Source organism: Bos mutus, chromosome 7 (genome assembly GCF_027580195.1).
Source record: "Bos mutus isolate GX-2022 chromosome 7, NWIPB_WYAK_1.1, whole genome shotgun sequence".
In the NCBI taxonomy this organism is placed as follows: domain Eukaryota; kingdom Metazoa; phylum Chordata; class Mammalia; order Artiodactyla; family Bovidae; genus Bos; species Bos mutus.
Genome location: NC_091623.1, coordinates 46,740,202 through 46,755,273, shown reverse-complemented (window position 1 = coordinate 46,755,273; position 15,072 = coordinate 46,740,202). Strand labels below are relative to the sequence as shown.

Below are 15,072 nucleotides of genomic sequence, written 5' to 3'. Positions count from 1 at the left end.
GAAATGAGGTGGGACCCAAGGTCTTGTTTCTGGGACGGAAGAAGTTAAAAAGTGCTGAGCGCTGGGAACAAGTGAGGACGAAGTTACCCGTGGATTTGGCAGCGTGCTGTGCTAAATCGCTTCAGTCGTGTCTGACTCTGTCCCTGTAGACAGTAGCCTGTCAGACCCCTGTCCATGGGATTTTCCAGGCAAGAATACTGGAGTGGATTGCCATGCTCTCCTCCAAGGAATCTTCCTGACCCAGGGATGGAACCCACGTCTGCACTGTACGGGGCTTCTTTACAGTGGAGCCGTTGCTCAGGGTACCTTCTTCATTGACCACTTCCCGGCGCCCCCTATGGACCAGGCAAATGTAGACACTCTGAGGTCTGGGAAGAGACCTTTAATAACTTAATGGAAAGTGCTTCAAAGATGAGGGGACTCTGTGACAGTGTCTGATGGGGAATGCTATCCCATCTAGCTTCCTGAGGAGCCCACTTTGGGGCTGAGATTTAGAGGAGTTATTCAAGGAAGTAAGGAAATGATGTGAGCAGTGGGAAGGCCTCTGTGGTGATAGGAAGTGGGGTCGTTGTGGCTGTCACCACTGGGGACCCCGACCCAAAGCAGCCCCACCTCCTCCTAGGCCAGTGGTGCCTGGCGCTCCACAGCCAGCCTGTCCCACGTGCAGCACCTGTCCCTGTTTTGGGATGCTGGGCCCAGGGATGGAAGGAAGTCACTGTTAGATGCACCTCCCCTTTTTAGTAACAGAGTCTCTTTATTGATAACTTCCCAACAGCATCTGTAAACATCGGGTACAAAAATATTCCACTTAACTCTGTTCTCCAACGTTGCTCGGCTTGCTCCACAAAGGCCCTAGGAGAGGCTTGTTAGGCTCTAGAGGTCTACACCTCTGGTCAGAGAAACAGGCTTGGGGCTGAGTGGATGGCTAATCTCTGTCTTGAGCCTTCTACAACTGTTTCAGAAACCTCCTTGAGATAATGATTGGAGAAAGGATTCAGTACTCTCATTGGAGGAAGGGGCAAGAAGACCAGAACCAGTAGGCGCAGGGGTGGGCTGGGTGGACTCGGATGACAGTGCTTGACTGTCTTGAGGGGGCTCTGACCAGGGGGCTGGGGCAGGGGACATCTGGCTCTGGTCTCTGGGAAGCTTGAAGTGTTGTTCAGAGTAGACCTAAGGCCTGACTCTGGAAAAGCTCCCTGTGCCCAGCCCAACTCCAGATGGACTGGTCATCCCCAGTTTGATAGAGGAATCTACAGAAAAGATGTTCTCAGTGAGGAAGGAGGAGGAATGAAAGATCCCCAGGAATTCTAAGGAGGGAGCCTTGTCCCCTCAGCAAGCCCTAAATGACAGACTAGGGTGGCAAAGCTGAGTATCTCGAGGCAGGGTTCTCCATTGCCACTTCAGACATCTGGAGAGTGACGCTGCTGCTGCCCTGAGACCCCCTCGGAGCTCCTGGGAGCAGGGCTACTCGCCCGGCATCTCCTCGTCATCTGTATGGCTGCGACCGTTGATGGCAGGGGAACCAGGCCGGATGTGGGACAGGTCCTCAAAGCCAGGGCTGAGGGAGGGTGAGACAGTGTCGGGACTGGTGTCACACGAGCCTGTGCTCTGTTCTGAGGTGGCGATGGTGGTGGTGGTGCTAGGCGGAATGGGGTCTTCATCTTCGTCCTCCAGGAGAGATGCCTCTGGGATGTCTGGGGGAAGACGACCCAAGAGTTGGCTGAGTCACTGTCATCACTGGGCACTGTGACGAGGGATTAATTGGGCCCATGACCCCTGACAGCTATCTCCACCCCACAGGACAGGACTTTGTTCATTTTACAGAGGAGGAAACTGAGGCCTTGGCAGGTGAGAGGCCTCTCTTCAAGGTGAAGTGAGGTAAGGACTCAGGTTCTCCGGAGTCTGGCCTACATGGGCCCTGGGCGGTGAGCCTGAGCCTGGCTCTGCCCTCTTGACTGTGTCACCTGGGCCTGGCCCCTCACCTGCCTGTGCCTCAGCTCCCCGCTCTATAAACTGGGGAACGATGGCATTGCCTTTGTGCCTGTGGTTTCAGCAGCCCTGTGGTGGGGAGCTTTTGGCCCATTCAGCAGACTGGGTAAAGTGAGGCTCGGCATGGATGATGCTGTGCTTCCGCTGCCAAGTCACTGCCCCTCTGGGCACAGCCCCCACCTCACAGGTGGCTACGGGTAACAGCCTGCCTCGCAGTGGGTGCATGACACTCACTGGGCTAAGGACTGTCATCCTTTCTTTTTTTTTTTTTAAGGACTATCAGCCTTGTCAGCACCCCGTTGTTATGACCTCTGCCGAAGGAGGAGATTCTGATCTCAACACCTGCTCTGCAGGTTGCCAAGAAGACCAGGCCAGACCCCTGCCCCACGTCTCTCTGGACCCACGACCCACCAGGGCCTGGGCCTGCTGTCAGCCCTTGGGGTACATTCCAGAAGCCAGCCCTGGGCTGAGGGCACTGACATCAAAGGGTGCAGAGCCCAGAAGTGGGATGCAGGAGTTCTGGGTGACACTTACGGCTGAAGGCCTCCGGGTGCTGTCTGGCCAGCTTCCCTTTCAGTGTCCTGTTGGGGAAGGGAAGGCACACAGGGCTGAGCCTGCTGAGGAGACAGGCTGGGCCTGGTGCAGGCCAGGGCCCCCCTGCTCACTGCTCCCAGGCTGGAGCTGGGCTGGGCACTCAGCCTGCCCTCCGACCCCCATTCACTGCTCCAGGCTGGAGGGGGCTGGGCGCTCAGCCTGCCCTCCGACCCCCATGATGGGTGGCAGCTACTGTTCTGCTGTCGCCCAGCTTCCACACGGCCTTAGTGCTGGGTCCGGCCCCCACCTGTAATGCCTCATGTCTGACCCTCTTCTACCAGGACCACCTTCCAGGAGGCTCCCCTTCCCCTCACCTCAACAGCCACTCCTCTGGGGACTTGTCCCAGCCTGTCTTTCCATCCTGGGGTGAGGATGTCTGTACAGAGGCCAGGAGGGCCTGCCTGTCCATGCCCCAAACACCGGCACTCATTAAACTGAAGTTCACAGAGAGGCACCTGTTGCCCTTTTTTAACTGCTGGTTTTTTCTTCGTACCTGAAGTAATGCAGTTCTGCTTGGGCTTCCCTGGTGACTCAGATGGTAAAGAACCCGCCTGCAATGCAGGAGACCTGGGTCGGGAAGATCCCTTGGAGAAGGGAATGGCTACCTACTCCAGTAACCTTGCCTGGGAAATCCCATGGACGAGGAGCCTGGCGGGCTGCAGTCCCTGGGGTCGCAGAGTCGGACATGACTGAGCAACTGAGATTTTCACTTTTTTCACTGCAATTCTGTTTACAAAGAGTTACAAAAGGACCTTCAGAACAGCCTCTCAGCCTTGACTCTGGTCAGCCAGCACCGTGCCCCAAACCGTCCCCCAGAGTATCACTGTTGCGGCGTCCCTGCCTGGGCAGACACACTCATCTCCTTCCCGAGGGACATCAGGGCTTCCCTGGTGGCTCAGACGGTAAAGAATCTACCTGCAATGTGGGAGACTCGGGTTCTATCCCTGGGTCGGGAAGACTCCCTGGAAAAGGAAATGGCAACCCACTCCAGTATTCTGGCCTGGAGAATTCCATGGACAGAGCAGCCTGGCAGGCTACAGTCCATGGTGTTGCAGAGAGTCAAACACAACTTGCTGACTAACACTTCCACCTTCACTGAGTGACCCAGATACACATCAACCTTTGGGGTTCCTGCTCTAGCCCCATCCCTGCGACACCACACGTGGGCGGTCAGCCTGGTGAGAAGCCCCAGAAAACAGGCCCTCTTATGTAGCATCTATCTGGCCTGTTGCGTGATTTCTGCGTAGAACTTGCTCCAACCTGTTGCCCTCAATCTGTGGCACCTACTCTGCCAGCAGACGTGGCTGCTCCTGAAATAGCAGAAGCGGCACGGTCGGCCAGAAATGCCACTGTAGCTGGTTCTGGGCCCAGGAGCCCAGCTGTCAACAGCAGTGTGAGCTCTGGGGGTGCGGGTGTCAAGCGTTCTGTGTGGCTGGGGACTTGGACAGTCTTTCCCTGTTCTCATGGAAACCGGCTCGAGGAGCACCCACAAACCCCGGGAATCTCATTTTTCTCTTGAAAGAAGACCTGGGTGGAGGCCAAGGCGGACAGGAGGCTAGCCTTTCACTGTCTGCTCTGGCCTACCTTTTGCAGTATGGGTCTGGTGCTATGTTGCATGTTCAAAAAGAAATAAAACTTAAGTTCAGAAACTCTAAGGTTTTCAGTCCTTCTCCAATACTAAGTGTGTGGTGAAGCCTTATGAAACAAACAAGCTGAGTCTCCCACCCTGCTATGTGGAGAGGACGGCCCTCATGGAAGAGGAGAGGAACCTGAAGCATGGAGTGGGAGGCGGAGGCTGGAGGGGGAGCACCCACCTGATCCTGCGGAAGATGCTGTCCAAGTCCCGTTTCATCTCCACCAGGGTCCTTGTGTGGTGCAGGAAGCGCTCGTTCATCTGCTGCAGGCGGGCACTTGACAGGTTGTTGAAGTTGAGCAGCATCTCGTTGGTCTTTTCAAAGCGGTCCAGCCTGACAGCAGAAAAAGGGCACCGACTCCTCTGCTCAGCCTCCAGGGCCCTGCCAACTGATCCTGCTAGGCCTTTTCCTGCTCCGTGACCTCGGTGTACATCATTCCCATGTCCTGCAGAGCTCTACCTGGTGTCTGAGACAGCTAGCAAACTCCTATTTAGCTTTCAAAACCCTCCTCAAGGGTGCCCTTCTCATGTAGCCTTCACCCTCTCCCTCAAGCAGACTCTTTGACTCTCCTGCTTCCCCAGGTTCTTTCTCTGCTCCGGTCCTGATACCCTGAGGCCAGGAAGGTTCAAGTCTGATTTTGTCTCCTGTCAGCCTGGGGGTCCCCCAGGGCCAGGTCTGAATCTGACCCTAAGACCCAGGAGGGAGATGGGCGCTGCCGAGACCAGGCAGAGCCAGCACCCTTGTCACAGGACGAGAAAGGCAAGGTATCAGGTCCCTGCTGTGCCATAAGTGGAATGAAGAACTTTTAGCTTCAAGACACAAAGATAAAGCCCCAGGAGACTGATTCCACCCCAAGATTGTGTCAGAGAGCATGCTGGAATTAGGGGGAAGTTGTGGTGGCTACAGTGCCAAGCCCCAAAGAGGGCAAAGGTCATTCCTAGAGCTTCCAAGTGACCCCGCATGCACTGCAGAGACAGCCTTGGCTCTGAGAACAGGCGCCCAACAGGAAGTGAGCCATGGCTCCCTTAAATCCCACAGCCCCTTCCTTATCCTCCCCTCAACCCAAGTCTCCCCGCCCCAGGCCTCAGGCTAGGAGCTGCTGCGGCCCCCGCCAAACTGTCCACAGCTGCAAAACTGTCCCTGGGCCCCGCTTCCTGTGCCAAGGCCTCGCCTCCAGGCCAGGAAGGAATTTACTTTGGAGCCAGCCAGAAGATTTGCTCACTTCCTTCATTTTATCACCAGTGTGGGACCAGGGTAGAGGCGGGCAGGGCAAGAATGTTGGCCAGCAAGTGGATTCCTTCCCACGCCGGGGACCCAGGGCCCCTGGCCTCACTCACATGTTCTTCTGGGCCAGGATGATGGCGCTGACATCGTCCGCATTCACCATGCTCAGGATGCGGCTACAGAAGACCCTCGAGGCCGAGTCCGGGGTCCATCTCTTCCTCCTCCTCCGCTGCCTGAAACAGGCAGGAAGAAAGAATTTTTGGTCTGCATCAGAAGTGGGGGAGGTGGGATGGATAAGAGGGTCTGGCTACCCCGCAAGCCACATGAAGTGGGTCATGCCACCTGAGCCTCAGCTTTGTCATCCCAGAAATTCAGAAGTGTTTTGAGAATCACTGGAGTTCATATTTATAACTTGTACCCAAGCACATCAGAATCCCATCACCCCTTCTACCTCCACATCCCCAATTCCCATGTGCCCAAAGTCACAGGCAACTTCCTCCTGCATAGATCTGCCACCCTCCTCTCACACGCCCCTGCCTTTGCACCTGCTGTCCCCACTGTGAGAACATATATGGCTGTCCCCTCATCACCCCCCCCGCAATGCCTTCTCTCCCAAAAGACCCCCCACTCTGGTCACTCTCATCACTTCACCTTTTTAAATGGTTCCACTGTCTCATCTTTTCCTGAAATTATTTTAGTTATCAGGTGACCCATTTGCCAGTCACCCCCACAGTGTCAGCTGCAGCAGAACAAAGGCATGTCTTTCTGGCTTGCTGCTTTCTCCAGAGCCAAGCCCAGAACCCAGCTCACAGCAAGGGATTGCCAGAATTTAATTTGGTGAGAGCAAAACAGAAATTTTCAAACTCAGCTCTGAAGCTGGACTTCTATTAGCAACTTAAAGCCAGGCAGTGAGCCCCAGCAACCCAGATGGCTCTGCAGCTCCCAGCTTCTCTGGCACACAGATTACACCCCAGCAGGTGGGGACTTCCAAGACCATGCTAGGGCAGGAGGGGCCACAGCTTCAGCACTGGCCCTCCTGAGGAGATTCAGGAAAAACCCAGAACCCTGACATAGCTTGGCTCTGGGATCTGCACATTTAATGGCCAACAGAAAAGCCCACTTGCAACTGGTTAAGATTCATGCACAGGATCAGGAAGGGCTTTCAGAGTCCACGTCTACCCTCCTCTTTATTGAACAGCAACTCTATGCTAAACAAGACACCAATTTCAAACACCAGCAACTGCTATCATCCTTATTTATGTATGAGGAAAATGATGCTCAGAGACTGAGGTACTGGGCCATTGACACACAACCAGTAACCACGGGTCACAACTCAAACGCCCGCGGCCCACAGGATCCACAAAGGCGAGACCTGGATGTTCAGATCTACCTCTGACAAGACAGCTGCTTCTTACTGTCCCTGATTCCTGCCAGACTTCTGACTCTTTCCAGAAAAAAAGAAAAAAGAAAAAACCAAAACATGGATTTCTTGTCCCTGTGAAATCACCTCATTTACAAATGTCAACAACTAATATTTACCCCATAGAGGCCAAGAGTACATTTCTCTTTGTGCTGAATCTGGCTATTGGTTTGCAGCCCCCATGTGCCTTCTCAAGGTAAACTGTCACACCTGATGAAATATAACTCCCCCCCTCCCCTCACCCTCCAGCGCCAGTCACCATGCTTACTGAGCTCCTACTCCGTGCCAGGTATGGACACCAACACCCTCCACATTTCCAAAGAAGATCATGTATAAAGGGGACACTTGGGCTCTCAAAGGAGAGTCGTGTGCTAGTCGTGTGCAGCTAGAGCCTGGCAGGCACAGCATTTGGACCTGTGGAAAATGGTTCTGCTTCAAAGCAGGGCTCTTTCCTGTCTCTGGCTCCCAGATGTGAGGGCTGAGGGATTCAAGGCACACTCTCCCACCAGATGCCTCGTGGAGGAAGCCTTCCCCAACTGTTAGTCTGGCCTATATACAGGGTGGAAATGACCCAGCATAGGCTCTGGTCCTGCTCCAAATACATTTATGGGGAAAACACGCAGAGAGGGAGGCTGTGTGACCTTGGAAAAGTCATCTCACCTCTTAAATCTGTCATCCACAAAGTAGGAATAACAAAGAATTAGAATCTCACAACGCTGTTTGTGAGACCGAAACCAACAGTGATAAGAGGCGCTGGGTTCCGGGCAGGGAGCTTCTCCGAGGGCAGCGTGAAGAAATCTAAGGATGGCCTCCCCAGTGCTTCCAAGAGTAAGAACAAACACTTGTACAGCACTTCATTTAATCCCCAATTCCCCCTACAAGGCAGACACTACCCCTCCGAGGGCAACACAGGGGTGGGCTCCATTGCGCAAGGTCACACACCAGTGCGGGAAGGGGCCGCTACTCCACCCAGGTCTTTTAACAGAATTTAAAAGGGCTGCACAAGCTCAGCAAAACCTGCGAGTGGGGCGGGGCTCCCCAATCCTCTCATGCCCCGCCCTTGTGAAACCGGGAAACTGAGGCCCGAACAGGCCAACGCCCGGTTTTGGAGACAAGGCACAGCCTGAATACAAGTGGCCCCAACTCTCGCGTCGCGGATCCGGATCCTGCCCACAGCGCCACCCGCGCATCCACTGCGCAGACGGGGAAACTGAGGCCTGTGCGCAGGAGGGGTGCCCAGATGTTGCCAGCGGCGCGCCCCACCCCACGACAGCCCGGAGACCGCGCCCAACCCGGCCTGGATCCCCAGAGGCCCCTGCGTCCCCAGCCCCACCCAGAACTCGGCCCGGGCGTCGCTGGCAGTAGCACCTGCACATCTGGCGGCCTTGCTCGCGCTTCCGGGATGGCGCCCGCGCCGCCGTAACGTCACCACGCACCCTGCGTGCGAGCGCGCGCGTGGCGGCGACGTGCCCAGGGCCGACTTGCGTGAGTGGAGGCGTGGCAGGAAGGGGTGGGGCTTACATGTAGCTTCTATTTGCGGGCTCAACGCAACAAATAGCCAATCAAACAGTCCCTCTCGCGCCGGCGTAGTTTGCAAAAGCTGAACTCTGCGGCAGTCCAGAACCGGGAAGGGACGTAGGAATAACGTAACCTTTTCAATAAAAGGATATAATCAGCTTCCTTCTTAGGAAAACCATGCCTTTTTGTAGTCTCTAAGTTCGTATTGGAGAAGGAAATGGCAACCCACTCCAGTACTCTTGCCTGGAAAATCCCTTGGACGGAGGAGCGTTGTAGGCTACAGTCCATAGGGTCGCAAAGAGTCGGACACGACTGAGCGACTTCACTTTCACTTCAAGTTCGTGTAAACAAATTGCACATGGCGACCCCTCCCCCACCTAGCTGGTTCACTGTTCTCGCCCGTCCCTTGAATTAGCCAATCGCGCTAGCTTGTGAAACCACGCTAAACAGAGCGGGCTTCCCACTCAGTGTGCTCGCCGGTCACACATGCTGGTTGTGCATCCTTCTGCAAAAGTAAAGTTTGCCTTGCCAATCCATTTTCGGAGCGCGCGGCTCCGGCGGAGGACATTTCCAACTATTTGGGGGCTCGTCTGGGATCCATGTCATCTGGAGGGGTCGAATGAACGCTCCTCCCCACCCCAGGAGATGCATCCCACTGTTTCGTTATGGTGGCCTCCAGGGAGGGGAAATCTGCTACCCCTTGGGTTGACAGTGGACTCCGGGTCGGAAGTCCATCGGCAACGCAGGGGAGGGGCCCAGGCAGGCACACTGGCGACCAGGTTACTCCCTGCAGGGACCAAGGTAGGAAACGTCACGTGCGTGCTAAGTCGCTTCAGTCGTGTCCGACTCCGTGCGACCCTATGGACTGTGTTGCCCTGCAGACTCCTCTGTTCATGGGGATTCTCCAGGGAAGAATACTGGAGTGGGTTGCTATGCCCTCCAGGGATCCAACCGGAGTCTCTTAGGTCTCCTGCATTGGGATGTGGGTTCTTTACCACCAGCGTCACCTGGAAAGCTCTAAGAAATGTCACAAGAGGTGACAAAGTATTTCCTTGGTGGCCGGATCATCCCGGAGGCTGTCTTGTGTGCATGGGACCTGTGTGTGGAAGGGAGTGTGGAGTCCTGATCCATAGTTCCCTTAATATCCTTTGGTGATTTCATATGGCATAAGGCAGTCTTTTCCGACCTAATCCGGGGCTTATACCAACCAGCCAGTAGCTAAGAAGCTAAGAGCAGAAATATACTCTCCTCTGGCATAGTTCTCCCTTGAGGGAAACGGCCAGAGACAGTCGAAGTGACTCGGGAAGAGTGCAAGAAACCTCCGAAGAAAGAAAAGGGGGGTTGAGGCTCTAATCAAGAGCACACAATCAGACAATAGGGATGGGGAATAAGAATTTTCTATAGGCAGGAAGGATTCCGAGGAGAGAAAGACCAACAACGAGATTCCCCTAGACAGTCCCCTAGGACGCACACTCCAATACTGGGGAGATAGTCCTATGATGAAAGGGAAAAAGAAACAACAGATGATAAAGTATTGCTGTTTCTTTTGGACTCAAGAACCTATATTGAAACCAACAGTATTTTGGCCTAAGTTTGGGTTTGATGAAGATTAGATCTGCCAATTGCTTGTACAGTATGTTAATGACAAGAGTCCAGTTGCCCAGGAAGAAATAGATTATGCTCTTTGTTGGAGAAAGGGGCTGGTGGTTCTATTCCCCTTAAAGATGGAACTAGGTTAAAACAAGGAGAGGGAAAATAGTAAGTGGGATCCTCTCGACTATTTGCCTCCCCCTTATAACTCAGGAAGCCTATAGCCTTAACTGCCCCAGGAATAGCCTAAACTGCCGTAGGAGAGGAAATAACAGAAGAGAGAGAACTCAAGCTGGCCATCATAGCCTCGGAGCCCTCTCCAGCACTACATCCCTCACTTCCTCAGTTGAGGAAGGACATAGAACAATGTAAAAGGGACATTCAAAATTTACCCTTCCCTCCTGAAAGACAGGAACCTTAGGCCCTCTAACCCCTCCAAGAGGGTCCCCTAGGAGGAAGGGGAATTGGATTTGTGAACAACCCCTTCTTAGGAGCTCTGAGGTTTGAGAATTGAAGAAAGAACTGAAGCCCTTATTAGAGAATCCCCCTGGGGTCGCAAACCAGTTAGATCAATTTTTAGGCCCTCAAATTTTCAAGTGGGCTGAGCTTATATCTATTTTAGGCATTCTGTTTTCCAGAGAGGAAAGATCAATGATTTGGACAGCAGTGATGGCCACTCGGGAAAGGGAACACTTAGCTGGCCCAAATGTCTTAGCAGCTGGAGTAAAATTTCCTAACCAAGAACCACAATGGAATAATAACAGTCCTGAACAGAGGGTCATACGAGAGATCTCAGGGACCTAATTATAAAAGGGATCAGAGAGTTCCCTGATTCCAAAATGTTACTAAGTCCTTTGATATACAGCAAGGAAAAGATGAAGGGCCAGCTGAATAGATTGAAAGACTAAATAAGAAAATACTCTGGATCGAATTTAGATGATCCTCTTGGCCAACGTATGTTAAAATTCGTTTTGTAACTAACAGTTGGCCATATATGTCTAAGAAATTCCAGAAGTTAGACAATTGGAAAGATAAAAGTTTAGAATTATTAAGAGAAGCCCAGAAGTATATGTATGGAGGGATGAAGAAAAACAGAAAACTAAGATTATGCTTACCACCATAGAACAGGTCACTCAGGGAAGAGGTGGCCCCAAGAATCAAAAACAAAGACCACCTCCAGGAAGATTTAATGGAAGCGGGATCCAGGGGAAATCAAGTGCTACAGGTGTGGGAAGGAGGGACATTTCAAGAGGGATGCCTTTGTCCTCAGTCGAGGAAAAAAGAAAAAGTGATACCTCTCATGACTTTGATGAGGAATGGAGGGGTCAGGAGCTCTTATACATTGAAGGGTCCTACCAACAGCTCTTGATAAATTTAGAGGTAGGACCTGAGAAAGAGGAGGTCACCTTCCTGATCGACTCTGGAGTGGCACGTTCCTCTCTGACATGTCACCCTCCTTACCTACCTCTGTCCAATGAGCATTTGTTAGTCTCAGGGGTAAAAGGGGAAGGTTTCAATGTTCCTGTCTTTAAAGAGACTCAAGTATAAGACTATGCAGACTCAGACAGAATTCCTCTTTGTGCCCAAGGGGACTAATTTAGTCCTAATGACTAAACTAGGAATCAGTTCAGTACAGTCGCTCAGTCGTGTCCGCCTCTTTGCGACCCCATGGTCTGCATCACGCCAGGCTTCCCTGTCCACCACCAACTCCCAGAGCTTACTCAAACTCATGTCCATTGAGTCGGAGATGCCATCCAACCATCTTGTCCTCTGTCGTCCCTCTCCCGCCTTCACTCTTTCCCAGCATCAGGGTCTTTTCCAAGGAATCAGTTCTGCGCATCAGGTGGCCAAAGTATTGGAGTTTCAGCTTCAGCATCAGTCCTTCCAATGAATATTCAGGACTGACTTCCTTTAGGATTGACTGGTTTGATCTCCTTGCAGTCCAAGGGACTTGCGACCGTCTTCTCCAACACCACAGTTCAAAAGCATCAATTCTTTGGTGCTCAGCTTTCTTTAAAGTCCAACTCTCACATCCATACATGACTACTGGAAAAACCATAGCTTTGACTAGACAGACCTTTGCTGGCAAAGTAATGTCTCTGCTTTTGAATATGCTGTTGGTTGGTCATAGGTTGGTCATAGCTTTTCTTCCAAGGATTAAGTGTCTTTTAATTCCATGGCTGCAGTCACCATCTGCAATGATTTTGAAGCCCCCCCCCAAAATAAAGTCTGCCACTATTTCCCAACTATTTGCCATGAAGTGATGGGACCAGTTGCCATGATCTTAGTTTTCTGAATGCTGAGTTTTAAGCCAACTTTTTCACTCTCCTCTTTCACTTTTATCAAGAGGCTCTTTAGTTCTCCTTCGCTTTCTGCCATAAGTGAATCGTGTTAACAATCACTCACAAGAAAATTCGAGTCTCACTTAACTTTCTATCTGCTCAGGAGGAAAAGAAGATTCTCCCTGACATCTGGACCAGGGAAGAAAACCACAGGGGACTAAATATTCCCCCGATTCACACTGAGCTTAAGGATAAAAGGGAAACAGAAGACAGTATCCTACACCCCTGGAAGGGAGATTCAGATTAGAACCTGTTATAGAAGGCCTGCTCTGTGATGGCCTCCTTGAACCCTGCATGTCCCCATTCAATAGTCCAATACTACCAATAAGAAAACCTGATGGATCCTATAGATTATTTCAGGATTTGAGGGTAGTAAACCGAGAACTACTCTGAAGTAGACACCCTGTGGTTCCCAACCCTTATATACTCCTCAGCAAAATATCTCATAATCATCGGTGGTTTAGTGTTGTAGACCCAGAAGATGCCTTTTGGACTTGACCTTTAGCTGAGAACGGTAGAGACCTATTTGCCTTCGAATGGGAAGATCCTCAAACTGGAAGGGAGCAACAAGACCACTGGAGAGACCTTTGCTAAGGATTTACCGAGTCACCCAAGTTTTTTGGGCAAGTCCTCGAACAGGTACTAGAAAAACCTGAGGTACCCCCTTCCCTTAAGACTCCTTCAATATGTAGGTGATGGGAAAACAAGGAAGGGGTCACCAGTACTAACACAGGCTTACTTAATTTTCTAGTACAGCAGGGCCTGAGGGTCTCCAACACCAGATTACAGTTTGTTGAAAAAGAAGTCAAGTATTTGGGACATTTGATCAGTGAAGGGAAACGGAGACGGCCCGAAATGACTCTCAGGGAGTACCCATATGCCCCTTCCAAGCACAAAAAGGGAACTCAGGAAGTTCTTAGGATTAACTGGGTACTGTAGGTTACGGACAGATTGCTATACACTCAAAACCAAAGACCTATATCTCAATCTCTTGGAGGAAGAAGCTGACCCTGTCTTCTGGAGGCCTGAGGAAATACAGTTAATCAGTTCAGTTCAGTTCAGTCGCTCAGTCGTGTCCGACTCTTCGCAATCCCATGAATTGCAGCATGCCAGGCCTCCCTGTCCATCACCAACTCCCGGAGTTCACTCAGACTCACGTCCATCAAGTCAGTGATGCCATCCAAGCCATCTCATCCTCTGTCATCCCCTTCTCCGCCTGCCCCCAATCCCTCCCAGCATCAGTCTTTTCCAATGAGTCAACTCTTCCCATGAGGTGGCCAAAGTACTGGAGTTTCAGCTTTAGCATCATTCCTTCCAAAGAGATCCCAGGGTTGATCTCCTTCAGAATGGACTGGTTGGATCTCCTTGCAGTCCAAGGGACTCTCAAAAGTCTTCTCCAACACCACAGTTCAAAAGGATCAATTCTTTGGTGCTCAGCTTTCTTCACAGTCCAACTCTCACATCCATACATGACCACAGGAAAAACCATAGCCTCGACTAGACAGACCTTTGTTGGCAAAGTAATGTCTCTGCTTTTGAATATGCTATCTAGGTTGGTCATAACTCTTCTTCCAAGGAGTAAGCATCTTTTAATTTCATGGCTGCAGTCACCATCTTCAGTGATCCTGGAGCCCCGAAAAATAAAGTCTGACACTCTTTCCACTGTTTCCCCATCTATTTACCATGAAGTGATAGGACCAGATGCCATGATCTTCATTTTCTGAATGTTGAGCTTTAAGCCAAGTTTTTCACTCTCCACTTTCACTTTCATTAAGAGGCTTTTGAGTTCCTCTTCACTTTCTGCCATAAGGGTGGTGTCATCTGCATATCTGAGGTTATTGATATTTCTCCCGGCAATCTTGATTCCAGCTTGTGCTTCTTGCAGCCCAGCATTTCTCATGATGTACTCTGCATAGAAGTTACATAAACAGGGTGACAATATACAGCCTTGATGTACTCCTTTTCCTATTTGGAAGCAGTCTGTTGTTCCATGTCCAGTTCTAACTGTTGCTTCCTGAACTGCATACAAATTTCTCAAGAGGCAGGTCAAGAGGTCTGGTATTCCCATCTCTTTCAGAATTGTCCACAGTTTATTGTGATCCACACAGTCAAAGGCTTTGGCATAGTCAATAAAGCAGAAATAGATGTTTTTCTGGAACTCTCTTGCTTTTTCCATGATCCAGCAGATGTTAGCAATTTGATCTCTGGTTCCTCGTCCTTTTCTAAAACCAGCTTGAACATCAGGAAGTTCACGGTTCACATATTGCTGAAGCCTGGCTTGGAGAATTTTGAGGGTTACTTTACTAGCGTGTGAGATGAGTGCAATTGTGCGGTAGTTTGAGCATTCTTTGGCATTGCCTTTCTTTGGGATTGGAATGAAAACTGACTTTTCCAGTCCTGTGGCCACTGCTGAGTTTTCCAAATTTGCTGGCATATTGAGTGCAGCACTTTCACAGCATCATTTTTCAGGTTTTGAAATAGCTCAACTGGAATTCCATCACCTCCACTAGCTTTGTTCGTAGTGATGCTTTCTAAGGCCCACTTGACTTCACATTCCAGGATGTCTGGCTCTAGGTCAGTGATCACACCATCGTGATTATCTGGGTCGTGAAGATCTTTTTTGTACAGTTCTTGTTAATAGATACCCTCAAACAAGCCTTGATCACTGCCCCTGTGCTGGTACTCCCCTCATTAGAAAAACCTTTCTGTCTATATGTTAATGTAGATAAGGGGACTGCCTAGGAGTCTTGACCCAGGCACA

The 15,072-nt window shown here is 51.2% G+C and overlaps 1 protein-coding gene across 2 annotated transcripts; it reads right to left on the bottom strand.

Moving 5' to 3' along the window:
- Nucleotides 1-731: 731 nt before the first annotated feature.
- Nucleotides 732-8,353, bottom strand: KXD1 (KxDL motif containing 1). Of its 2 annotated transcripts, none has more exons than XM_005898312.3 (5): nucleotides 8,230-8,353; nucleotides 5,555-5,674; nucleotides 4,398-4,550; nucleotides 2,524-2,570; nucleotides 732-1,694 (listed from the first exon to the last, which is right to left on the bottom strand). In XM_005898312.3, the coding sequence occupies exons 1-5, from the start codon at nucleotides 8,235-8,237 to the stop codon at nucleotides 1,465-1,467; spliced, it is 558 nt and encodes a 185-aa protein (XP_005898374.2). In that variant the 5' UTR covers nucleotides 8,238-8,353; the 3' UTR covers nucleotides 732-1,464. The 2 variants fall into 2 exon arrangements, with proteins under 2 accessions (XP_005898374.2, XP_070229453.1); XM_070373352.1 differs by lacking the exon at nucleotides 8,230-8,353 and adding an exon at nucleotides 7,130-7,206.
- Between the last annotated feature and the right edge of the window lie 6,719 nt (nucleotides 8,354-15,072).

Excerpts from the sequence above, each read along its gene's own strand:
- KXD1 (XM_070373352.1), bottom strand. The coding sequence starts at position 7,191 with ATGATCTTCTTTGGAAATGTGGAGGGTGTTGGTGTCCATACCTGGCAC. Across the intron at positions 4,551-5,554 it reads ATCCTGGCCCAGAAGAACAT|GCTGGACCGCTTTGAAAAGA; the intron begins GTGAGTGAGGCC and ends TTCTGCTGTCAG. Across the intron at positions 1,695-2,523 it reads GCACCCGGAGGCCTTCAGCC|ACATCCCAGAGGCATCTCTC; the intron begins GTAAGTGTCACC and ends GTCTTCCCCCAG.